Raw genomic sequence first — 26,917 nt, forward strand, 5'->3', positions numbered from 1 at the left:
CGGAGTGGATAGCATGCTCGTCTCTCACGCCGAAGACCGGGGTTCGATTCCTGAGCTCGACCAGTTTCTTAATCGGTTTAAAGGCGGAAGCCTTTAATGTCTCATCTTTGTAAGCAGCAGTTGTCGACAGAAAATGTCACGCTTTTCAATTGGTGGAAACGGTCGTGACGTCACAGTGCGCGAATTTCAAAAGGGGTTCAATTGTACTTTGGCTAGTAACCATGCAACCAATTGAAGGGATCGTATAGTGATGCTCCAAGTAAGTGGGACTGAGCTTAGTTAATTGCTTAATTACCCAATCAGCCTTATTAGCTTTACTAGTGAGGCCATATAAATAAATAAAACCGATTAAGAAATTCGTCGAGCTCAGGAATCGAACCCCGGTCTTCGGCGTGAGACGAGCATGCTATCCACTCCGCCATGCCAGCTCGATGGTTTGGAATGAACAAAGGCGCGTCTAGTGAATACGGTGTCTTCACTCACTCTCATCCTCCTCCATTCCCTTCCGGCGAGGTTTAGGTGTCCACCGACAAATGAGAGACAGATACATTTCCTTTCCTTTTACCGACGAACGAGGCGTAGAACCGAATGGGCGATGGCGTTCTATGGACTCCTTGGCAGCGTTGCAAGACGCTGTCGCGTTCCACTCTTAGGGGCGAAGCTTAACATCTTAACCACACATCAGTGACCAATTCTGGAGGCCCGTGTACTGTGCGATGTCAGTGCACGTTAAAGAACCCCAGGTGGTCGAAATTTCCGGAGCCCTCCACTACGGCGTCTCTCATAGCCTGAGTCGCTTTGGGACGTTAAACCCCATAAACCAAACCAAACACTTCAGGTCAGCCGCCGCGGTGGCTCAGTGGTTATGGTGCTCGGCTGATGACCCGAAAGTCGCGGGTTCGATCCCGGCCGCGGCGGTTGAATTTCTTTGGAGGAGAAATTCTAGAGGCCCGTGTACTGTGCGATGTCAGTGCACGTTAAAGAACCCCAGGTGGTCTAAATTTCCGGAGCCCTCCACTACGGCGTCTCTCATAGCCTTAGTCGCTTTGGGACGTTAAACCCCATAAACCAACCAACCACTTCAGGTCAAAAAAGTGCCCCCCTGAATTTTGTGAGACAGTTACTGCGTAATTTCCTTTCCTCAAATACAATTTTCATTTTCTTCATTACGGCTCCTCTTTATCTATCTTCTTTCACTCCCACTTCCTCCCTTCCTCTATGGTGCGGTTCAGGTGTCCACCGAGATGACAGAGAATTACTGCGCCATTTCCTTTCCTCAAAAAGAGTTGCGTTCAAAGGGCAAGGCATCGCGCCGAACGGGTGGTGGCGTTCGGTGGACTCCCTGGCAGCGCTACAACGCGCTGTCGCGTTCCACTCCTAAAGGCGAAGCTTAAGCGTCATTAATTAGCAGTTAATTAGTATTCAGGCATTAATCAGTAATTAACCACTAATTAGTGATTTGTCATCACTTAGTAATTAGTACTCAATTATATGTGACGCCACCAGTGCCACAGAAACAGCGAAGGTGGTGCGGAAAACGCTTCCGCCTCTACCCACTTTAGACAGTCAAAGTGCCCCCTGAATTTTTATTTATTTATATGGCCTGACTAGTAAAGCTAATTAGGCTAATTGGGTAATTAAGCAATTAACTAAGCTCAGTCCCTCTTAAATGGAGCATCACTATACGATCCCTTGAATTGGTTGCATGGTTACTAGCCAAAGTACAATTGGCCCCGTTTGAAATTCGCGCACTGTGACGTCATGACCGTTTCCACCAACTGAAAAGCGTGACAGTTTCTGTCGACAACTGCTGCTTACAACGATGAGACATTAAAGGCTTCCGCCTTAAAAGTTTCCGGAGTCTACCACTACGGCGTCCCTCGTAGTCTGAGTCACTTTGGGACGTTAAACCCTATGAACCATAAAATGTCTGCGAAATACATGTAGTATCTATTACCTTCTTCGAGTAGTGTTAGGGCCGACAAGGATTTTAAGCATGAAATGCTTTTAGCTCCGGCCGCCGCGGTGGCTCAGTGGCTATGGTGCTCGGCTGCTGGCCCGAAAGACGCGGGTTCGATCCCGGCCGCGGCGGCTGAATTTCTTTGGAGGAGAAATTCGAGGCCCGTGTACTGTGCGATGTCAGTGCACGTTAAAGAACCCCAGGTGGTCGAAATTTCCGGAGCCCTCCACTACGGCGTCTCTCATAGCCTTAGTTGCTTTGGGACGTTAAACCCCATAAACCAACCAGCTTTTAGCTCCCGTTGTCGGCAGTGTGGTGACGTCACGCCGAGACCGAGAGCCATCATCCGGGCACTGAAATCCACTCATCCGGGCACTGAATTCCAGTCATCCGGGCACTGAAATCTACTAATCCGAGCACTGAAATCTACTCATCCGGGCACTGAAATCCTGTCATCCGGGCACTGAATTCCAGTCATCCGGGCTCTGAAACGAGAACATCCGGGCACCGTACGAGACTTAACGAGATTTAACGAGACTCTCTAAGCCCTCCTACGCAACCGGCATGCAAGCGCCGGTTGGTCTCCAAATGAAGACAAAAAATAACTGCTGCCAGTGCCTTCTCAATGTTTATCAAAATATCAGTGGAGCTGTGGGTTTGATAATGCACGGAATTATAATTTCCGATTTCTAATAACGCGTGCAAAAAGCACATAAATGCCACGTTACACTTCGTTGTCATACGTGATCCGGGGGAGAAGCGCTGCGTTTAAAGGGCAAGGCATCGCGCCGAACGGGTGGTGGCGTTCCTCCCTTCCTTTACGGTGCGGTTCGGGTGTCCACCGAGATGGCAGAGAATTACTGCGCCATTTCCTTTCCTCAAGAAACCTTGCGTTCAAATGGCAAGGCATTGCGCTGAACGGGTGGTGGCGTTCCTCCCTTCCTGTACGGTGCGGTTCGGGTGTCCACCGAGATGACATTAGGCCCGTAAACATTTCATGCTTACTCTACTCTCGTTTACGGGAGAGGCAGAGATTTTATTGCGAAAGCAATACTGCTAGCACTTTTCTGCCGTCGGTGGAGGTCGTTCCTTCGCTCCGGCGCAGCTGAGGCGCACGACCACGTGACAGCGTGACGTCACGACCAGAGGAGAGCAGGGGCCCCAATTCGTCTCTTCGGCCGTAGTCGTTCCTTCGGTCGGCGCGGCGGCTACCACGTGACGGCCTCCTCGGCCCGCCCCGTGAGGGCGCTCGCTAGCAGAGGATACACGGGGCGCCGCAGGCGCGCTCCGCTTAGTCATGTCTAAGGAGTTGCACAAGGCGTCGCTGGAGCGGCGTGCTGCGCGCAAACGCCGGCGCCGTGCCGAGGAGACAGATGAAGAAAGGCAAGAGTGGTTGGCTAAGCAAAGCGCCTATGCCGCAGAATAGCGAGCCCGGCGGCGTTCTACAAGTTCAGTGAGCGAGAGTAGTTTCATGGACTCTCTGAATCCCGAAGAATCGTCTATGAGTAGTGCAGAGCGATATAATGACGAATATGTAATTACCAGTGTTCAGACCAAGAGTCACTACTTTACGGACCACCAAAGCGTGTTCATTGGAATAAACAAACAGTAGAAACCACGTTGTGTCCAGAGTAAATCCTTTAGTTGCACAAAAGGCGAAGCCATGCCAAGCCACCAGCAGAACCAAGCGCAGCCAGGGAGCTATTGCTTTCGCAATCATTCAGGCTTAACCAGAGCTAAGCCACAGTTAATTTTTTGTTAACTATCCTGAATTAGGCGCTTCTCATAGATTGTTTCAGCATCAATCAAGATAGTGTGTTCCTCTGCACCGAGCAGTGCCTCATGATTGCAGACGCCTCATTTCAGCGATGTGTATGCAGTTTGTGGGTGTCCCCCGTGGAATATCCAAAGAAGGCGCAGTGTCTATTAGCCTTCTTCAGCATCGTGTTGTACAAGTGCCTAAAAGGATAAAGCTGCTCAGGGGAGACGCAGATTGCTTATTTATTCCTCAATAATAGTTCCATAATCCACTATATAAGACCAGGCCTCTTCATGTACTCCCAGACACTTCCTGTGAAAGAAAAAATATTCGGAGAAGATTATCATGGCGAAATAACATGCACGCGTCTAATCAGCCAGTAATACCTTTATTTAAACAGTTTTGTGGTTCTTTGTATCGGTAAAACCAACATGTTAACATGTGCCATAAGTATTATAAGCAGACTCGCGCAAGAAGAGAGGAATAGTTTGGGACCCCTCCTGAGGCGAGTTTAAACCCAGCAAAATAAAAAAATGTACCCTAAAGATTATCAGACAGTGAAGGTGCCCCGTTTGCCAAAAGTAACCGAGCAGCAGGCTTTTGCCTCTCAACCATATAACTGAGCCTTTACGGCACCCCTAAAGACCGAAAGGTGTTAAAACATGAGGACAAGGGTTCACATTACTTTACACAGATTCAGAGCTTAAGGGCTGCTGTAAGCGCTTTGCTGCGCGGCTAAGCACGGAACGACCGTTTCGCGCTTACTTTTGGCAAAGACTGTACTTTTCCACCATCGATTGTTAATTTCTTGTAAACCCCTCAGCTCAGCACGCCGACACCTATACTGTATCATGAACTTTTGAGGTGTGCATAATCACAAGGGTGTTGCAGTTCCTTGGGGCAAAAGGGTCTGTGACGGTTTCGTCTGCATTTGAAAACTTTCAACAGCTTTGCATGTGTTCATCAATGTGCATTTAACAAAATTTCAGCTATTCGAGCTTTCAATTAAATAATAATTATGAGTTTCATTAAATATGCCTTTGGTATTTAAAAGTACACATAAGAGAATATATGAAATATTGTTCGTTTTCATTTAACCTTTTTACACGCAAATGTCTGTTTCATCTAAATGAAATATTCTTCGCCAAAATAGTATATTTAGGACTTAAAAAGACAACTTGTTAGTTTTCCAGCGGAAAATACTAGCGGTTAATTTTTTTGCACGAATATGCATAATTTTGTACAAGCGCCATAATTGATGAAAAGATGAAAATTGCAGCATCGAAATGCTGTGACTTATCCAATAAACACCCGCATGGTCATGGAAATAATTTTATTTCGAAAGTGAACATCCCGATATAAATTGCTAAAAAAATTAGGCACCTCCTGGAGCCAATTATGCCTGCACAAAAATGTCGGGAGACGTGCTACTTCGCTCGCTGTTGCGAAAATTATTTACTGAGCATGATATATGGCTTAAAAAACCAACTTACTAGCGAAAAGGATGATGGAAATTCAACTGAAGGAGAGAAACTACTGCATGGTGCAACCCATTCACATAAAAAGCTGCGAGTTCGCTTTGTGCACATATTTGTACATATCGTGCCAAAAGTTTAAGTCTACAGGGTGAATGGAGCAGCTTTCAAATTACCTGTTTAACGTGGCATCTGACATTATTATTAGTGGGTCTCTATTAATAAAATACCCAAGGAAGGAAATGAAGTTGCTAGTCGCGGAATCTGCCATCGAAACCTGAAGCACCTGAGCTGAGGCTCACGTGAGATAAAGGACACAGAGGCGCAAGAGCACTGACATCCTCTTCCTGTGTTTCAGACAGTCGGATGTCGATAAAAACGACAGCAGTTGGGATACGGGCGCTATCCTGCAACTGTGCGGACCTTCGATAAAGAATTCTGTTTATTTTGAGGTCTCCAGGTTAGTGGGTTTGATAACAGCGTTCAAGTGCATCTTTGTTGGGGATATGTGAATAGAACTTTTACGGCGTGAGTTATTATACGCAGCCCACCTCGTGCCGTCATGTAGACGAAGGCCGTCCATAGTCCCCGATTGAAGCGGTCAGGAGAGAATGATGAGATAACGAACGGAAGGGCGCCGATGGAAGAAAGAAGAGAAGAATTAGAGAGAGAACATCGAGGAACCCTGTAGCCGACAGAGAGATTGAAAGAGGGGGGGGGGGGTAAGAGGATGGAGATACTTTAATAAATGCAGGAGAGGTCTGCCTGGTTATTAGCCTGGCATGCTACTCCAGGTGAGAGTGAAAGATGGGAAGAAGATAAGAAGAGGGTGAAAAGAAGAGGAAAATGAAAAAGGGAAGGGTGAAAGGTGAAATCAAGCCTACTCAACACACGCACTCACAGGCACACATGGTTATCAAAGGGTGGATTGAAAGAAGAGATAAACGCATGCGGCTCCGACAGCGAGCGGCATGAGGCGAAACCCAAAGAAGAGATAAACGCAGTGATGCCTCATACCGCTTGCCGAGGGTTCTCTCGGCAAGAATCTACTAGTTTTCAAAATATGCAGCTCAATGAACGTCGCTTCCTAGACCAATGCAAGTATTGAGTTCTTATAATTATTTATTAGCCTTATCGTGTGCAAAGTTACAGAATTTTTTTGACTAAGGTAGTTAAGAGAACTATTCTGGCAGCACTCTGCATGTGGCGCACAACGCCACGTTGTGATGTTCTGACGAAACTAAAGTAAGTATGTAGTGATTTTTTCCTTGTTATGAGGCTCCACCACACTTTTCTTTCTTTGTGGGATAGTCGCCACATACAAAAGGAAACAACTTATGTCCACTAACGCGCAGAAAACATTGAAACTGCTCTCGGGATACACAATCTGCATCGATGCCTTGAGGCTTTTGTTGTTCCCAAAGACGCCCACAATAGAACACCAAATAAAATGGTACAATTGAAAACCAGGAAAGTTATAAAATGCCTGGCGAACCTGAGCTGTCAGGCGGGCATCAGGAGCTATTTATGTATCACCATTTGACATCCTGCATTACAGTGACATTACAATCCTCGTGCACACGCTCTATGAATTGAGCAACAGTGCATGTAATTCAACACGCATGACCAAAGAGGATGTATATTGAAAAAATGTGTACTCTTTACTTAATTAAGAAACCAAATACATGTGCAGTTGCGCGCCAGAACACCCAGCCTACTTATCAGAAATATTTTCTGCTGAATATATGTGTTCACTTAAGAGAAGAAAGAACTCGGCTAAAAAGCAATCGTTGCTTCCGCTTCATAAACATTCTAAAACAGTGCAATTAAGACACGGAAAATAGGAAGAAACGTACAAACGGGCGTTGTGTACAGCGCCATATGTATGTTTTTTCCTGTTGTACGTGCCTTTTTTGCACTGTTTTAGAATGACCAACCACCAACTCGCCCAAGCTTTTACCTTAGTTAAGAAACATAGTTGAACCTTATAGACTACGCTTGCAGATGATTTCAGATGATTTTTCATATCCGTACGCAACGAGTAAGAAGGAGATAAGGTGTCTCTGGTCTGCGCTGAAAAAGCTACAAGAATATAGACAGTTATGCACTTATTCTTGCGTAATTTCCTGAATCTCGTTTGATTCTCTAGAAAAAATAAGGGGGTGGGTAGAAGCGAAATCAGAATATAGGTAATGAGTAAACAGCGTGAGCATGTTTTTGGTACCTCCTGCGAATGAATACAGAAAACTGAAATGAAGCAGATTTCGCTTGACCCTCCGGCGACTGTCTCAAAAAGTGTGGGAGAGCTTCGACACTATCCATGAAAGCTTCTATACATCGCAACTTGTCTATGGTAAGGCAGTATTGTCGACATGCTTCCCTGTAGAGCAAGCACATTCCTGTGTTACTTTCGTAAGTGTATGAGTTTGTATATTTCTAAAGGACTGTGGATACGAGGATACGTTCACCTACCTTGCAGTATGGCGCGTGGTCATTGGTTTCTAAAAACTGGTTTCCTCTTCCTGTTTTGTTAATGCTATTGTAGCCCATTTCACCTATGTATGAAGTATTGGTCTGCTTTTTGCAATCGTCGAATTTTTCCCAGCCGTCGCAGAAATATGACGTGAACAAGCAATCCGTCCTTTTTACTGATTCGATGAAAAGATCCTGAGCTCTGTTGTGACTGCAAGCGAAGCTTAAAGGATCTGCAATATTGATGCAAAAAAATATTACAGTGCAACGAGGAATGCCTATTGCTGGCCAACGCAGTTATCACTTATTCGCGAACGCTGTTTTATTGCAGGCTCTGCGGCCCAGAATTTGCGCAACACTATTACAAACTGACATCCGCAGTACTTAGCCGCCAATGCCCACCACACAAAAATTTACCTCGCCTATTTTGTAGTATTTTTAGGAACTCCCACCAGGAAGACAACGGAATGTCCTGAGGAGGGAAATGCATGAGAATGAAATGTGCACGGGGATTCCTTGTCTTGGGTTATTTGAATATAACGGTCCGCTAGTTGACTAGTAGATATCCACGAATAGCCATCTGCCTTTTCTTTTTCAGGCTCGGCCGCTTAGCTCTTAAGGATTGCTGCTCGTGCATGTTGTAGCGAACACATAACCTGGCCAAGAAAAGCACGAAATGAACGAAAGCTAAAATGGTATGCCTCTTCATTGTACCGAGCATGGATGCAAACAAAAAACCTATATGCCTCACTATTTATTCCCATCATCATCCGAAGCTGTTCATGCAGAGAAATATAAGCTGCAGTGTCCATTAATAAAACATTCTCCGCCACTGGAGAGAAGAAAATGTTACAGCACCAGACACTGCCTAGTCGCACCTTAGAACTTTCCGGCGTCGAATTATATTTCTTGTTTGTGGAATGCGAGTGTTTTTGGCGGAGAACAAGTGAGTCCAATGTTCTGTGCAGCCGATATTTCAAATCTAGCCAGCATGTTTGACTTCCTGAAAACAACGCTAGACGTTTCGAGCAAAACTTTCAACAGTAGCGGCTGCAAACGTCAACGCCCTGTTGGAAGGGGTAAATATTTTGGAAGCAATCGGAATGGTTTTGCCACGTAAATCGCTGCACGGTGATCAAGTGCTACATTCCGAATGAGCAGACAAAAAAGCACTTACGCTATCAAAATGGATGCTCAACAAGTTCGATACAACAATTTTTTAATTAAACTGCAGATGAAAGAAATATCATAAAAGCGCTAGTCATCGGAGAATGGTGTGTTCCGCCGCGCTGCCTCTCCGTGAAATGAGCAGGTCTTCATAGTTTTCATAACCAAGCAGTTTGCTATCTGTTTTCATGAGCATCCCACTTTAAGGTAGGCTGCTATTTCGCTCAGCTGAAATCCACTAATTCTCTCCGTATACTGTTTTATTCGCACGAACGTTTGCATAGCACTGGACGCGCTGCATCTAGTTCTTGCGGCTCAACCCAAATGCAGCTCTGCGGAAGCCACGAATCTCCACATGAATTATTGGGGTGGCCGACAACCTCTTTGATACCGAAAGGCATAGGCTGCGTTCGGCTCTGGACCGCCTCGATCCTCGCCCTTTAACAGACGATGAGGTCCTCGGACCGTGGACAGTAGTCGAGTGCCCTCAAGGCCTACTAGGTCTTTTCTGACAGCGACTGGCTTGAGTGACCAATTCTGACTGTACTCCTCACCCTCTCTCTCTCTCTTTCCTTCGCAATACCATCATCCCATTTCACCAGTTCAGGGTAGCCAACCAAAACATCGTTCTGGTTAACATCCCTGCCTTCCCTCCCCGTCTATCTCAGTTTGTAATGTTTTGATGTAATCTGCCATCATTCTGCGGCAGCTTTAAAAATTACGAACGTCGAAGTAATAATAGGGCCACACTGCTGGCACTCTGCCGGCGCCACCTGGTGGCCGAACCTTGGCTCCCAGCGCGTGGGCGCGCGTCGTCTTCGTTCTGCATGAGCTCGGCGGTTCGGCGGGCTTCGGCCTAGGAAACGCTGTGCTTCCCGCTTTTCTGCTGCGTTTGTCGGTGACATTTGGTGGAGGTGCTGGGTACCATCCCATGTACGCTGACCCCGACGACAGCCGTGACGCTTCTCCCCGACCCGCGGACGCCACACCCGTCCACAAAACGAGCCGTCGCCTGCGAGGCCTGCAACCCGAGTTCGAGCCACTAACAAGGCCTGTGAGAGCGATGACGTCCACCACTGGCAGCCAGACAGGTCAGTCCTCCGGCAGTGCCCCGCCGTGCGTCCTTCTCGCACCTCGGTCGCCACCATTCTTCCACGGCGACCGGTTTGAGGATGTAGAAGACTGGTTGGCCAATTTTGACCGTGTGGCCGCATTCAATCAGTGGGACGACGAGCGGAAGCTGCTGAATGTATATTTCGCACTGCTCGACTCGGCGAAAACGTGGTTCGAGAACCACGAGGCGTCCTTTTCCAACTGGGCAGCTTTTCGCCGTGAGTTGCTCGCCACATTCAGCTCGAGCCAACGGAAGGAGAACGCTGAAATTGCCCTTCGCTCCAGGTCACAGCAGTCCAACGAAAGCGTGGCCATGTTTATAGAGGACATGACACGCCTCTTCAATCGGGCCGACCCTACCATGCCAGAAGCTACAAAGGTGCGGCACCTTATGCGTGGGGTGAAGGAGCAGCTGTTTGCTGGCCTCATGCGCGACCCTCCGCTAACTGTCGCTGCCTTCGCCAAGGAAGCTACCTCCATGGAGCGTTCGCTGCTGGAACGGAGCGCCCAATACGGCCGTCAGGCAAATGTAATGGCCACTCAGTACTTCGCGCCCTTGCCAGGCCCCGGGGATGAGGCGCTGCGAGAGATTGTACGGAGCATTGTCCGCGAAGAACTGCGACACCTCCGCATGGATGCTCCGTCGGCAAGCATACCTTCTACAGGGGACGTCATCCGTGACGAAATCCAGCGCGTGGTGCAGCCACCACCAGCACCACTACCGGAGCCACACGTCATGTCCTACAGCGATGCCCTGCGCCGACCTGCTCCCATGCCGCAAGAGTTTCGCCCCGTTGCCGGACCTCGAACATCCCACCGTTGCGTGCGCCCCGTCGAGCAGCAGCAGAACCTGCGCCCTCCTATCAGCAAAGCGCACGTGTGGCGCACGCCCAACGACCGCCCGCTCTGCTGCCACTGCGGGGAGCCTGGCCATATTCTGCGGCATTGCGCGTACCGGCGTATGGGTTTGAGAGGATTCCCGCCCGACGCGCCTCGACCTCGCTATGGTGAAAGACCGCAGGACATCGACGAGTACCTCGCCGCTCACGTGCTGCCCCCGGCCTCGCAGCAGCACCAATCGCGATCGCCATCCCCGAGGCGCTTTGCTTCGCCCAGTCGGCCCTCAACATCTGGTCAGTTCAGACGCACGTCCCCTCGCCAGGAAAACTGAAGACGGCGTCCTCCGGGGGTAGGGCCGCCGCCGCTGTACAGAGTCAACAGCCTCCACCCGACGATTCGACGCCCCTGCCCGGGGGGTGGCGACCCGATCCGACGGCCCCTCCGACGACCTCACCGACGTGCTGCGAACGATTAGTTTCATCTGAAATTTTTGTAACCGCCGACAGTTATCAAGTGACCGCACTCGTCGACACCGGCGCTGATTTTTCTGTGATGAGCAGTCAACTCGCCACGACTCTCCGTAAGGTTCTGACGCCTTGGTGTGGACCCGTGATTCGCACCGCCAGTGGCCACGTAGTGACGCCGATCGGCGCCTGCACCTGCCGCATCCAGATCCGGGGTAACGGAGTAACAAGAGATCCGGAGTAACAAGAGGGAAACGATCACCACTACACGTCAGAGTACTCATATAAATGAGTTAATGAAAATCATTGAACAATTACTATTGCATTCCGGCTGGTCTGATCCGCCATTTGGATAGAAGTCGACGTGTCCTCTTGATTCCAAGAGTCCCAGCTTATATTCGCTTAGGGTGCCTCCATTTGTATGAATGATATCTACGAACAGCGCATCAGTCTTCGATAAGGACACATTTGATTTCTCAAACAAAGGTCCTGCAGGGTCAAGACCTGTAAGAGAAATACGTGGTTTAGTTCCGCACCGGTCTTTTCACTATTTACAAAGCCACATCTTGATGTTGCAAAAGCACTGAGGGAGTTAAATTCAAGTTAACGGCTTCGAATAAAAGAACCTGCTTAGCATATACCGCAACCAAATTTTTAGGGCACACATAAGCTCCGCCTTAATAGCAGGAAGTGATAGCTTTAATGGGGTAATGCAGAATATGCAGAATTGGCCATTTTCTATTTAAATGTCACTGGCAGCACTCATACCACTCCTGACGCAGTGGTGCAGCGGTTAAGCGGTGCGCCACTGCCCTGAGATGACAGGTGCTGCCACTGGCGGAGCTTGTGCGACCCACGTTGCTCTTTCAGAGTGACCAATCATGAAGTGAACTGCCACCTGCCACGGTGCGCAGTTTACTCACAATCTTCTGGGCAGGTTGTGATTGCGCCACAAGATTGGCGCACCTGCCACTTCAACTGAGTCCGGGTATTTTTCGTTAAAGGGCCTGTTACGCACAAATTCTGGCGTCGGCGTTGTGAACAAATAATCACCGGCGTGGCTCTTGCAGGAGACAGGTGGGCCACCTAGGTCACGTCACCTTGCGGCGTCATCACAACTTGCCCATCGCTTGACTGCAGCACGACTGCACTAGGAGGATGAAGTAAAGCAGTGAATGGCCGTCTCCATATATGAAAATTAACCCATCAGGTTACCCTGTCCTACCCTTAAGGAGAAGTTTGTCTGTCCCCTCCAATATTTTCTTTGTGTTTCATAGGCATTTATATTACACGTGACTTACTTTGACCTTTTTGCACTCCGCTAGCCCAACAAGCTGCTAGTGCATTGATTATTAGCCCGAAGCGAGAACAGACGCTCAAATAAAAAGAAGCATGAGCGGCTTCTAATTAATGCTGTTTTATGTATAAGATCCACAATATGTAACTCTACAGGATACCATAATTACATGCTATTTACGAATGACATGCATCGCATTCAGAAAGCCGAAGCAATAATAAAAATTATGATATTGTGTTCTTTTCAATTAAAGAGGAATTGTAAGCGCCACTCAAGCCCTGTCAAGTACCAGTTGTAGAAAAGCCAGTTTTACTGTTTCAGGGAAACAACACTATGCTCCAGGCTCCAGCCGGAAGCAAGTAACCACTTAGTTCTTGTACAGAGTAAGGTCGCGAAGCGAAGCCTTCTTATGTTTCCACCCTATCGACTGAATTAAGCAAATACTTTGCCAAACGTCACGGCTGTTAATATTCAAACTGGCTGCTTTATCCTAACCTTGCAGCTAGTTTTACTGGAATTTATTTAGATAGTAAAGCTTTTTGACGGGCTAGTTGGTACGTATTCATATTTGAAAGGGTGTGCGCTAAAAAGACATTCACAGAAAAAAGGGTAGAGACGACAGGAACGAAGCGGTCGTCTCTACCCTTTTTCCTGTGAACGTCTTTTTAGCGCACACCCTTTCAAATATGATTATTTAGATAAAGGTAAACACTCATCCAAGAGAGAAGGACCCAGCCTCGAAAGCATTCAGTGACAGCAAATTCATCAGCATCATCATCATCAGCCTGACTAAGCCCACTGCAGGGTAAAGACCTGTTCCATGCCTCTCCAATTATCCCTGTCTTTTCTTTTGCCAGCTGCAGCCACCATATCCTCGCAAACGTCTTAATCTCATCCGCCCGCCTAACTTTCTGCACCCCCCCCCCCCCCCCGCTACGCTTGCCTTCACTTGGAATCCACTCCGTTAGCTTTAAGGACAATCTTTAATGCCTTCACATTACATACCCTGCCCAAGCCCATTTCTTCCTCTTGATCTCGACTAGGATGTCATTAACGGGGTACACCACAAGAGGTGGTATTACCGCTGATGCCTTTTCAACATCGCCATGATGCACCTCCCCTACCAACTGGCTCAGACGCAGACGATATTACAATCTGGACCACCGAGGGGAGCCTAGGGAGATGGAGGACCGCCTTCAGCAGGCCGCCTCCATAGTTGATGCATATGCTGCCGACTGTGGTCTCCAATGTGCTCCCGTCAAATGAGAGCTTCTACATGTCAAGGCATATCGCAAGGACAACACGTCTCCACACATGTCTCTGCCGGGTGGTCCCATCAGAGAAGTGGCAGATCTCCGCATCCTGCGTCTGTTCATCAATAACAGGCTCAGGCCCGGGCTCTACTATAGCGAAACTCAAGCGCACAGGCGAACAGGTAGGGCGCATGGTCCACCGCATTTCCAACAAGCGTTGTGGTTTGCGGGGCAGGGACGCGCTACGGCTCACCTACGCCTTCGTGACCAGCCGGATCTTCTATGCCGTGCCGTACCTACGCACCACCAAACAAGAAGACGAACGCATTGTCGCCATCATCAGGAAGGCAACAAAGCGAGCACTGGACCACCCGATGGCTACCTCCGACGCCAAACTGAAGGCGTTAGTGGTGTTAAACTGACTCCTATCAGGAGTTTTGGGACGCTCACCTCGTGAACCAATATACGCAGCTCTCGCAGACGACTCCTCGGCGCCGCCTGCTAAACCGCTTACACCTCCAACACACATGCATACCAGAGGGTACGGAGAACATCGCGGTGTTGTGGCGCCATATGATCTAGGTCGCTCCGCTCCCGCGTAACATGGACATGACTCCACATGAAGGCCGACGACAAGCGCGGGTTCGCACGCTTGAGAGGCAATATGTATCTAAACAGGGCGTCTTATAAGTGAACATCACAGGGTCGTCACCCGCGGGATTTTACACGGCTGGCGTAGTCAACCGGGGAATGAATGTCGATGGGCTATCTTTTCGTGCCCCAAATTCAACGCGAGCAGAGGAAGTTGCAATAGCTCTGACTGCCGCCAATCCAAAATCGAGGTCAGTTATCACAGACTCTCGCCGGGCCTGTGAACACTACTTGGAGGGGAAATATCACCTCCCCAAATTCCAGACCGGCTCCCGCCGATCCAATTCGCACAAACGTAATCTGGGCTCCTGGCCACCAGGGTCTACGAGGCAATGAGGCCGCTGATGCGGCCGCCCGAGCGCTCCCACACCGGGCTCCTCATCCTAGCTCTCCTGGCTCAGAAGGTCATAAACCGCTTCTGTGGTTCCGCGAAATCTTAATTCATCACTGTGACAGCCACCGCCTCTACCCGGCACCTGCCAAGGTGCTGAGTAAGGCGGAGGAGCGAACTCTGCGGCGCCTGCAGACAGGAACTCTTCTCTATCCTGCCATCTCCAAACACTGTGATCCGAATATAGAAGGGCACTGCCCCCACTGTGGAGACATCTGCGATATCTTCTTTTAAATGGTGCGGGCACGTGCTCAGAATCCTCACCTTCGCCCTTCCCCCCACCCCCACCCGAGAGGCATGGGAGACTGCCCTCCTCAACTGCTCCACACTGGAGTCCCAAAGGGCTCTATTAAAGCGGGCGCGAGACGGAGATACCGACCATGTAGCGGGATCTTCTGACCGCCAAACTGTCATTGAGTATTAAAAAAAGTTTTTCACTACCACCCCCACCACTTCCGATCTCTTAATGTTACACCTATCATTTTTCGTTCCATAGCTCGCTGCGTTGTCCTTAACTTAAGCTGAACCCTCTTGGTTAGCCTCCACGTTTCTGCCCCATAGGTGAGTACCGGTAACATACAGCCGTTGTATACTTTTCTCTTAAGGGATATCAGTAAACTGCCATTCATGATCTGAGCGAATTCGTCATATGCGCTCCGCCCAATTCTTATTCTTCTAGTCATTTCCCTCTCATGATCAGGATCAGCGGCCACTGCCTGCCGTAAGTAGACGTATATTCTTACCACTTCCAGCACCACGTTACCCATTTCAAATTGCTGTTCACTTGCGAGACTGTTGAACATTACTTTGGTTTTCTGCATGTTAATTTGAAGAACTACAGCAAAGTATGCCAACAAAACACACCGGTTTTGCAAACCTGAAAAATTTACAACGTTCCGCTTGTGGCTTAAATGTCAAAATAGAGCGAGGACTATAATAAACATTCTCAGCTGTTTATATCTCTAGCCCTATCCCCCTTTCCTATAATATCTTCCTTTATGGTAAGGTTCAGGTGTTCCCGTACTGTAAAACTGCTACCGCCTCTTTCGCTGTAACTCCTTGTAACCCTTCAGGAGCCGCCTACTCTCTGTGGCTCCGACAGAGCAAAGGCGCTCGTGCTTCGAGCTATGCTGTTTTACATGTGTGAAGCGTTACCAGCACAGATAGGCGGTACTGAGATATTTGATATTCCATTATTATGCAGTACGGCAGAAACGTACGGGTACGGACTTGCGAAGATTTTGCGTAGTGAATCTGGAGCGCGCCTCTAATGCGCGCTCCCTGCTCTCCCCGGCGCATGTCTGTAGGGTCTCGCCTCTCAGCTACGTATAGCGTGCTACAGGCGATTCGGAGCGTCAGGTGGTGTGTTACGGTCGCGCGTCCGATAACTACAAAGTTTGAGTTAGGGCCGAGTTGCGTGCAGCGGGTTTTCCCGGGTGGGTGAGTGAGTGAATAAACTTTATTGCCATAACTGGAATTAATGAGGCATAGTGGGGCCCTCAGGTGGGGCGACTGCTTGGGCCCACGACCTGGGAGCCACTAGCTACTATTCGTCTGTAGTTGTGAGCAGCCCATTCTAGCCCTCTCCTGTGGGAGCTGGCAGTAAGGCGTGTGAGGGAGGTTGTTTCGCCCATCCCCTAAGATGTGAGTCTGTGTTCCGAAGGAATCATTGTTACAATTTAGGCAAGAACGGTCGAATTCACCGTTGGTGATAAGCGCCAAACAGGAGTGACTGAGAAACGAATGAGTTTGTAATCGACGGAACGGGGTGGCTTGTGCTCTTTCGAGGTCAGGATGGGGAGCAGCGTATATTCAGCGTTGTTTTCTGCATAAGTTCGTAATTAAAGCGTGGGCGAGCACCCCAGCCGAAGACTACGAAAGTAGCTCTAGGTACATGCCGGGGGTGGTCACGTGGTCGCGAGTTTGACCGATGCACATCCCGGCAGTGGTGTCCCACAAACAGCTCTCACTGTGAAGCCAGTCTGAACGACGCGCGTCGTGCCCACAACGCGAGTGACATGACTTATGGCATCTCACCCACACGTAGTGGCACTGCGTCTTAGATGAAAGCGCTACAGCGACCACTCGGCGACATCGCCCATCAACTCCACCCCGCCGCCACAGGTTTTCGCAAATTTTTTCGGTATTGATCGTACATTACGTATGGTCTCCGAAGAACAAAGCTCAATTACGTGAAGCGGTACCTGTGATTCGTCCAAGTTTCATCTGAGTATTCGACTCAAAATGCCGAGCGCAAAATCCAGCAACGTGCGCGCCAAGGCTGAATCCTATTAGGTGTATATCGTTGGGAATCAGAGCACAGTCAGACAATCGCACCATTTTTTCAAGTAGTAAAGAGAGCATAACGCCCGGCAAGGGAGTGTTTGCGGCAGCCTCTGCATAGTACGGGAACACGGCTCCATCAGTCCAGTTAATGATCAATACGTTGCAATCAACCTGTAACCAACAAAATCGGTTGTTAGTTATGAGAGCTTCAGGGCATAGAGCACTCTCCTTAGCACCTTATTTCCATTCAGGTTCGTTCATAGGCTTTGTTTCCGGCCTTAGGTTACGTAAATTGGCTAGTAAATATCCACATCGACTGCACCACGATCATTCTCCTCCACAGAGGAAGTACAAGATAGGAATACAAAAGGAAGTCAAGCACGGTGACATACTCTCTCCGCTGTTTTTAACAGCATAGTTGGATGAAACATTGAAACAGTTGCGTTGTGAACAACGCGTATCACGCGTAATGAACAGCACCTCAAGCACATGCGATAAGCTCATACTTCCCTCCTCAACAAGTCAAATCATTGGAGAAACTCTAACGCAATATTGAAGAGCTGGACATGCAAAGTACAAATGTGGGACAACATAGACAAAGCGATGAGCGAATATTCGAAACACTTAAGATGGCGATCAAGTTCCTGCAAACCTAGAATTCGCCACAATTCGAACTTAAGCATTTGATCTTGACAGATCCACGTTCTTCGAGTCTGACGGACAAGCGGCGTGGCAGTGCAAGCTCACCCATCCGCATTAATATCTTGTGTCCGTCATTATTGTAATCGCCAACACTGAATTGAGGAAAAACCCAACCAACGACCGCCGGCTCCAAAAGTTATGCTGAAATGGCGTAGGCCGCGCAAAACGGTGCACTAGTAATAAGGCAATGTAGGGACATTTGCTTCAAGTAGCAAGTGGATAAAATTGAAAAAATTATTTCCTCTCGGTGTGGGCATGTGCTCAGAATCCTCACCTTCCCCCTTCCCCAACCCGAGAGGCATGGGAGACTGCCCTCCTCAGCTGCTCCACACTGGAGTCCCAAAGGGCTCTAGTAAAGCGGGCGCGATTTCCTCTCAAGAGCAGTTGAGTGCACCACAAACATTCCTTTCCAAGCACATTTCATCCGTATACACAAACTGTGCTCTTTTCTGCGACCAAAGCTGCAGCGTACGCGACAAAACTTATTATCACATTGCTGCGAAACAGCTTCCACCTACCTGATTAGTCAACCCCCTAGTCAATGTTAACTGAAAGAGACTTTCGATTGCTGCTACTCAAACAGGCAACAAGCTTTTTCAGCATGTAGCAGCATCGCAAGCAGCAGCTGGTAGCTAGTGGAAACCAGTCCCGCAAAACCTGTTTATACTCTTGTTTCTGTTCAAGTAAGCACCTCTAACTGTATGATAATCCACCTTCAGCCCAACACATGGAAATGCTTGCTATAAAGGTGTTAGTACTTTAAAGGTCTGTTTTATGTTTCTGTACAGCAGTGACACCCATAGGAACATTGGAATTCTCAAAACACTTCAATTCGTAATTGTAACATCACTGTATGGAAACCTTTGATCCTCTTTAAATTGTAGTAAATATCTCAATTTCGACTATGGTCATGGAATATCAACTTAATATGTCCTGGTGTTAAATTAAGGTTCTATTTTTTTTTATAAAACTGGGTAGTAAGTGATTATATATAGCAGCCAAAAGGTGGGCAAATTTAATATATGCCCATGCCCACCATTCAGCTCATGTGATGCTAGGGATGGGTATGCCTTAATCTCACGAGTCTGTGGGTCACGTACGAGGTCTGTTAGAAAAGTATCCGACTTTTTTTTTTTTTGCGAACACCTGATGGATATGAAACAAGCGCGCTTGCACCAGCCGACGTTGAACCTTCGTGCGCATGTACGAATATTTTCCAGCCTGCCGATAGCGTCAGTCGCTGGGACGCAGCGTTTGAGTGAGGCAGTGCGCAGTGCTCTCGTCGGTTTTTTATTACAAGGAAAATGGCGGAGCGACCGGAGCAGCGTTACTGCATCAAATTTTGCCAGAAACCGGATGATAACCGAGTGGAAACTGTTCGGAATATTCAGAGCGGCTTTCGGTGAAGGTACTATGAGCAGCACACAAATTAAACAGTGGTTCAATTGATTTAAAGGTGGCCGCACATCGGCGGAGAGCGATCCACGCTTCAGTCGGCCATCAACATGCCGAAATGACCAGGTCATTGCCGAAGTGAACGCTGTGGTGATGCGGTACCGTCGTGTGACTATCCGAGAAACTGTGGAAGAGGTGGACATCAGCAATTTTCCTGAACATTCCATTATTCCCGAAGATTTGGCCATGGAGAGAGTTGCGGCGAAATTCGTGCCGAAGCTGCTCACGGTGGAGCAAAAGCAGCTTCGTGTTGAAGTCTCGCAGGACATGCTAGATTCCACAAACAGTGACCCCGACTTCATAAACACCATAATCACTGGTGACGAGTCTTGAGTGTACGGGTACGACCCGGAAACCAAATCTCAGTCGTCACAGTGGAAGCATTTCATGTCACCGAGACAAAAGAAGGCCCGCCAAGTGCGCAGCATTGTCAAAGTGATGCTGACAGCTTTCTTTGACTCCCTCTGTGTGGCACACGCCGAGTACGCACCCTACAGAGTTAAACAATGACCAAAGAGTACTATAGGGGCATCCTCCGTCGCTTACGTGGTGCTGTGCGGCGCAAGAGACCGGAGTTGAGCTCAACAGGAAATTGGCGCATCCATTACGACAATGCTCCTGCACATTCCTCGCACTTGATTCAGACTTTTTTGGTGAAAAACCAGACTACTGTAGTTCAACAGACTCCTAAATCGCGTGATATGGCTCCCTGCGACTTCTGGCTGTTTCCCAAAGTCAAGAGGACATTGAAAGGAGCGCGATTTCAGACAAGAGAGGACATTATGGCTGCAACGACAGCTGAGCTAAACTCCATTCCGAAAAGGGCCTTTTCGGAATACTTCCAACAATGGCAGCACCGCTGGGAGAACTGTGGGGAGTCCCAAGGAGACTACTTTGAAGGTGATTAGGTTTCCAACGCTCCAGTTATGCCAGTTTTTTTGCTTCGGCCAAAGGTCGGATACTTTTCTAACAGACCTCGTATATGGAAGCTTGTCCGAGCCCTGCGCGAGGGCGTGATGGGTCATGGGGATCATTGGGAACCAATGGACCATTACTAGTGCCATGGAGTGCATGATCCGTCGGCGTTGAATGGTAAAACTACCCTGCCTTCACGTCAACCCTTTAATCCTATCACGGATTGACTGCTTTCTCCGCTACCGCTCGCAATATACAGTAATAGGCAACCATAGATCGAAAATTACTACAGTCATCTCTGGTGTCCCTCAGGGATCAGTGCTACGACCCCTCCTATTTCTGATATTTATAAACGATCTTCCTAATGCCATATCAACTTGTATTCGTCTCTTCGCAGACGATTGTGTACTTTACCGCCGCATATCTACTCCCGATGATCAGACTATGCTTCAACGTGACTTAAACCTCATAAAAACCTGGTGTACATCACGGCTTATGCAAATGAACATTTCCAAATGTAAGTTCATGCATGTGTCGAGAAAGCGAAATAACCTCAGCTATCCGTATTCATTAAGTTGCACACCACTCTCCGAAACAGAATCATACAGGTATCTTGGAATCATCATTGACAAGAAACTAACCTGGTCTGAGCACATTGCAAAACTTTGTACAGATGCTTCCAAGATGCTTGGGTTTCTCAGACGATCCCTTGCTTTTTCACCCCATTCTGTCCGACAACTCGCCTACGCAACTTTCATCCATTCGAAACTCGAATATGCCTCGGCGATCTGGACTCCCCTTCAGAAATATCTAATCGATCAGCTTGAAGCCATCCAAAATCGCGCGGCTCGTTTTATCACATCGCAATACCGCAGGCGACGCAGTGTAACACTTATAAGGCATCCCTTGAGTTCATTCATTATTACAGCGCAACGACGGCACAAAACAAGTGGGGGACTGTTCGCGTTGCGCTGTCTTAAGATTAGCCATGTCCTCATTATAAGCTGAGTTAGCTAGCTTATGCCGAGAGCGATATGAATGAAATCGAATAGAATAAATAGGACTGTAACATTATACGCGCAGTCGTCACAACTGTTCGACCAGCAAAGCGCCTTGTACACAACAGCGCTGTTGTGTCCCCCTCTTGTTTTGTGCCGTCCTTGCGCTGTAATAATGAATGTAGGTAACCAACTCGCACAAAATGTTGTATTATGCATCTCTTGAGCTTCAACCCCTGGCACTTCGGCGTAAAATTTCACAGCTTTGTTTATTTCACAAATTGTACTACACCTTCCCACTGCTAAGAAACTCTGTATTGCACCCACCGCTTCGCACCTCACGCCGACTTTTTAACTCTTTAAGTTTGACGCGCATACACGGCTCCACAAACTCACTTAATAAATTTCTTTTACCTAGCTCCAATACATTGTGGAACTGCCTACCTGATTTCATAGTTACTGAAATAGAACCCAATAAAATCAGGCTGTTATTAACAGCACATTTCAAGGGCTGAGTTATTTTGTCGTGTTTTTGAGTGTGTGCATGTGTGTTTCATAGTTTTCTCCAAGTTGTTCTTGAGCTGCTGTGTCTTTCTTACGGTAGTACTTTTGATAATGTCGATAATGTTAATGTTGACCATGAACCGTGCACTTTGTATTTCTTGTTGATGTTACCTACCACTGTATTATGTAACGGCTGCTCCCCCCCCCCTTAGTAATGCCTTAAGCCAAGAGCCCTTGAGAGCAAATAAATGATGATGAATAAATGATGAGGTGCTAAACTTCCTGATGAATCGAGTGACTCTTCCTTGCCCTTGCATAGTCTAAAAAGCGGGCAGAATATTTAGTATTCTCAATCTAATATTTCTGTTCGCGTTGCGTTGTCTTAAGATTAGCCATGTCCTCATTATAAGCTGAGTTAGCTAGCTGGTGCCGAGGGCGATAAGAATTAAATGGAATAGAATAAATAGGACTGTAACATTATACTCGCAGTCTTCATAATTGTGCGACCGGCAAAGCGCCTTGTACACAGCTGTGTGCATGCCTATAGAAAATGAAAATTGGAGGTTTCTCACTTTAAACCAATTTAAATACTTTCTTATGATTTAAATAGTCTAGTTATGCGAGAAAGAAATTATACGGAAATGAGAATTGTCTGCAGGAGATAAAAGGTGAGGAGTGAGCTATGTAAAGAGAAAAATCCGTTGTGGAAGGCAGGCATCTTGATTACAGAACTACCTCTAGTTGATGATACCCCAATGATACCAAAGAGGAGGAAATTTGAACTGGCGCAACATTTCATACAGTAAACATATAAGCAATCGTCTGTTAGTCTAATGGAGTCGATTTTAAGAGAAGAGCAACGTAGCAGGGGCCTCGAAGTATCATATGAGGAGATACTCAAAACTCCGCACCTAGCAAAAGACCTTGCTTATTTAACATCGGTGGTAAAATGATTTGTGCGGTTTAACGTCCCAAAACGACTCAGATTATGAGGAACGCCGTACCCGAGGGCTCCGGCTGATTTCGACTACCTGCGGTTCTTTAACGTACACTGCCATCGCACAGCACATGGGACTCCAGCATTTGGCCTCCATCGAAATGCGACCACCGCACCAGGAATCGAACCCGCGTCTTTCTGGTGTCTCCAGGAAAACACCATGATAACTGAGCCACCGCAGCGGCTCAACATCAGTACAAGAGGTCAGCGCGTTGATTGTGATTGTAATGGCCTGCCATAACAGCTCTTTTGAAGGAAAGATTTGGTCGAAATACGCTTTTCACAGCCAGCTTACGACTTGCCCTCTCACTTTTATTTTGTATTAAAAGCTAGGCGCGCGTATTCAAAAGTGCTGCGGCTGTACATGGTACAGTGCGCAGCCTTGCTGAAACAAATTACCGGGCGGGTTTTCATGCAAAAAATGCGGTAGCTAAAACAAAACATTTCGTTAATATGAGGGCAACCAGTCCGATATAACCCTGTGAGGGAACAGCTTGCGTCTGGTAAGGCACTGGCCTACATTCGTGAACACACCATTTCTTCCAATGACGAAAGCAGCGCTATAGTTCTCCCACAGCTGTGAATATGGCTTCCTTTCGGCTAAAGTATTTAGCCATGTAGATCTCACCTTATTCATTAGTGCGTCCTTAAGAATGGTCATCCAGGACATGTTGAGGTCTCGAGTGAATCCGTGCGTGATCCCAAAAAGAGGTTTTGCGACATTCACGCCAGAGGTGTTGTAATACTTTTCCCATGTACTGTAGCTTACTTCGATCCCGGGACTGGTTCTATTTGAGAAGAATATGATCTGCGTGCCGATTGTTTCCGGAGCTCCTGGACCTCCGATGTCTAGGCTCGTTCGGTTCACAGGATGGAAGCAGCCTAAGCCATCGTAGCAGGTGGGATTTCCTTTGTACATATTGATATAGCTTTCCATCTGCGAGAAAAAGCCGCATGCAGAATAACATAATCAAGTTTGGTTCTACCCGAACGGTGATAAGATTTAACAGATGCTTTTATGGTTGAAATTTTCAAGCTTCGTCATGTTGCAACGCTACCGAATTCATGGCGCTTTCATTTGACACCCAGTCAGGCTAAGCTTTGCGTTTTGTCACGAGCATCGTGCGGTCATGGTCCCATTCTTTGCCTTAGAAGAAACAGTTCCGTGTTTTTCTCTTTTTTGGGGCGAAACATTGTACAGGGAGCTCGTCCCCTGAAACGACTCCTAGCACTGCTACTACGCAGCCCTCACACGACCGTGGCCTTTTCGTGTTCCTTGGAGCTCAAAGCACAGGTCGCACGGGGTTCTTAGACTATAATGCTCAGCGTAGGAACACCTTACAAGCTGATGGCTGTGTGGACAGCCCAGTAGGACGCCTGAGATATACGTACGACACGCCACGGCGCTCTTTAAATGCAGTGCTCAATAGCAGCGTCATCACTAAGAGCAGTGAACATTCTCGTCGACACTCCTAGTACTGTTAAGTCAACCACAATCTACTTCTAAAAGTGCGGGGTTCGGGCTAGTTTGAGAGACAATATACGTAAAGAAAACTGCTCACAAGGCAAGAATTAAATCCGCCGATAGCTGTAAGAAGTCAATCCGGCTTATCAAGCGTTGAAAACACGGAAAAAAATGACGGTCAACTTGCGTAGTTCAGCCAAATGCGAATTAGGTGCGCTAGCAGTTCGCTTTGTACTCCGGTTGCGGTGTTGGCATCCACTGTTCAAGGATGGAAGCTGTTCGGACAGCGATAATGAGTTAATGCTAATTTATATGCAGACTTGGTCATTCTCTACTTTACATTCATAGATCCCTGGGGATTATCATGCCACTCCTTGAGCCGTGGTACAGTGGTTACGTGGTAGGCCACTCCCCTGCAATGGAAGGCGCTGCCGTTGATGGGGCTCGTGAGACGCAGGTTGCACTTCCCAAGCAACCTCTAGCGACTGAACTGCCACCTGCCGTGGTGGGCAGTGGCAAGTGGGTAACCTGCCAGTGTAAATATTTATCACACACGCACCTGGGTAGGATGCCCATGACCCGGTGTACAAGTGCACAGTCTGCCGCAAAGCAGGCTTCAGACAAACAAACATACAAACACACAACGCTCAGTGCGTTGCGAGTTGAACCCATTCATTACCTGAGAGAACCTGCCATATGCCCTCCACCCCCTTCCTATTCTTTTAGTTATTTCCCCGTCACAATTCGGATCAGCGGTCACATGCTCTGTGTCGACGACGAAGCAGAGAAGGCGCTCGGTGTAGAGGTAGAAAAAGCTGGTCGGCCTGACCCTATTGGCTCGTTTTAGCCTTTTAACAGTCCAAACCTTTTTAAATATGTGCGATTCACCTCTTAACACTGCCGGTATAATATTTGTTAGTCAACCTGCAGTCTTTTTAAACATCGCCTGGTCTCGTTTGCATACTCCGCAGATATGTTTCGTGCAATCTCTGCTTGATCCCTTAAACATTCATAACATCTCTCCTTCTGTCCAGATTGCCTTTGATGACATTTTCCCATCAAATGCAAAGCAGGAGCCCTTTCCTTCACGATTTGAATAAAAACAGGACAGTAGACGAGATCAAGAAGAACACACAGGCACAGGCGCTGTACCAACATAATGTACCAACTAACCCGGCTTATTTCTCTCTTGGATTTCTTCTCGTTTTGTTGCAAGGCCACCTAAGGCCCTTTCCCTCTCATATTCTTATTGCTACCAATGCCTCGCAGGAGCGTGAAAAGGCTGATGCGGGCATTTTTTTATCTACATTTGGTTGGTCCTTTTCTCTTCGTCTTCATGACTTCATTTCAATTTATCTCGCCGAATTAATAGCAGTAATTTTAGCCTTACGTAAATTAGGAGCTACCGTTTCCCAAGTCATGGGATATGATGGACTCTAATTGCTCTTCATTATCCTCATCCACTGAGTGTCGGGCATTAGGCCTCTTTAAGCAGCTGATCCCGCTCCATCTAAATTCGGTGCGGTTGCTTTGAGCACCAGGGCACATGGGCTTTCAGTTAACTGAGGTTGCCGATTCCTTAGCAAGGGCTTCTCTCTGCGGCCCAATAATTGCTGTCCTGCCAACCTGTGCATATACAGCTGCGGTGAGGTTTCCCAGTTACACAATATTTCAGGAATTTTCAGCCTCGGCGCTTACTTCCTCTTCCGAATATCAGCATCTTCTGAATCCTTGGAGTAGTAAAGATTGGCGCTCGCGCATACTAGAGGCATCTTTGACGTGATAGCGATGCCGGGTTCCTCTGCTAAATTTCTACCTTCACAGATCTGGTTTGGCGGTTTCTCCACTGTGCCAATTTTGTGCCCAACCTGAGGCAATAGAGCACTACCTGCTGTCCTGCCGCCGCTTCTCTTCTTTGAGGACCCCCGCCACGGAGGCCGAATTTCGATGAAGCGAAATTCCAGAGGCCCGTGTACTGTGCGATGTCAGTGCACGTTAATGAACCCCAGGTGGTCAAAATTTCCGGAGCCCTTAACTACGGCGTCCCTCATAGCCAGAGTTGCTTCGGGACGTTAAACCCGAATAAACCAAATAAACCAAATCTTCTTTGAGGAGGCGCCTTTTAGAAATTTCATTTCACCAGTTGGATCTGCCTGTGTTCACTGCGGTCTTTCTTTCAATTGGCGCTTGTTTGCTTGGACGAAGCAACAGGAGTGTGCGCTCTGCTGTACAGTTAACTACCTTCTAGAGACGCACCGACTCCCATGTTAATTTTTTATTTACTTTTCTTTCTTTTTCTCTTCTTTTTTTTACTCTCTTTCGGTCCGTGCTAAATTCAAACATTATATGCGTTGTACTCAAATCTGCACATAAAGCCGTCGTCCTTTCTTCGATCTCCCAGTTAACAGGTTCCCTGTCGTTGCATCCTCCAATCTGTCAGCCTATACCCTATTAATACTCCTTATCTCCCTCTATAAACGCTCCTGTTTCCAGCAGCTCACTGCCTGGGTGTTGGCCACTTCCGCGTAGTGGGTATCTGCCATCTTTATTGGAGGACAACCAACCACCCTCTCCGTCACCGTCGCCGACCGTTGTAGACAGACGCCCCAGTACGTGGTACGTGCACGCAGTATGCGCTCAGTACGTAAGAGTTTAATGCAACATTTTTTCCTTACTGAATGCGTTCCAGGAAATCTTTTAAAAAATCGGAGATGCATTCCTGGTGAAAAAAGTTATATGATGCAATAACCTCA

The 26,917-nt window shown here is 47.8% G+C and overlaps 1 protein-coding gene across 1 annotated transcript; it reads right to left on the reverse strand.

Annotated features, from left to right (window-relative positions):
- Positions 1-3,956: 3,956 nt before the first annotated feature.
- LOC149332075 (phospholipase A1-like) lies at positions 3,957-26,707 on the reverse strand. The gene is made up of 6 exons (XM_089557467.1): positions 26,666-26,707; positions 23,328-23,636; positions 17,047-17,299; positions 11,569-11,754; positions 7,667-7,899; positions 3,957-4,031 (listed from the first exon to the last, which is right to left on the reverse strand). The coding sequence occupies exons 1-6, from the start codon at positions 26,705-26,707 to the stop codon at positions 4,011-4,013; spliced, it is 1,044 nt and encodes a 347-aa protein (XP_089413593.1). The 3' UTR covers positions 3,957-4,010.
- Positions 26,708-26,917: the final 210 nt, after the last annotated feature.

This window comes from Amblyomma mixtum, chromosome 8 (genome assembly GCF_055824585.1).
Source record: "Amblyomma mixtum isolate Tamu chromosome 8, ASM5582458v1, whole genome shotgun sequence".
Classification (NCBI taxonomy): Eukaryota; Metazoa; Arthropoda; class Arachnida; order Ixodida; family Ixodidae; genus Amblyomma; species Amblyomma mixtum.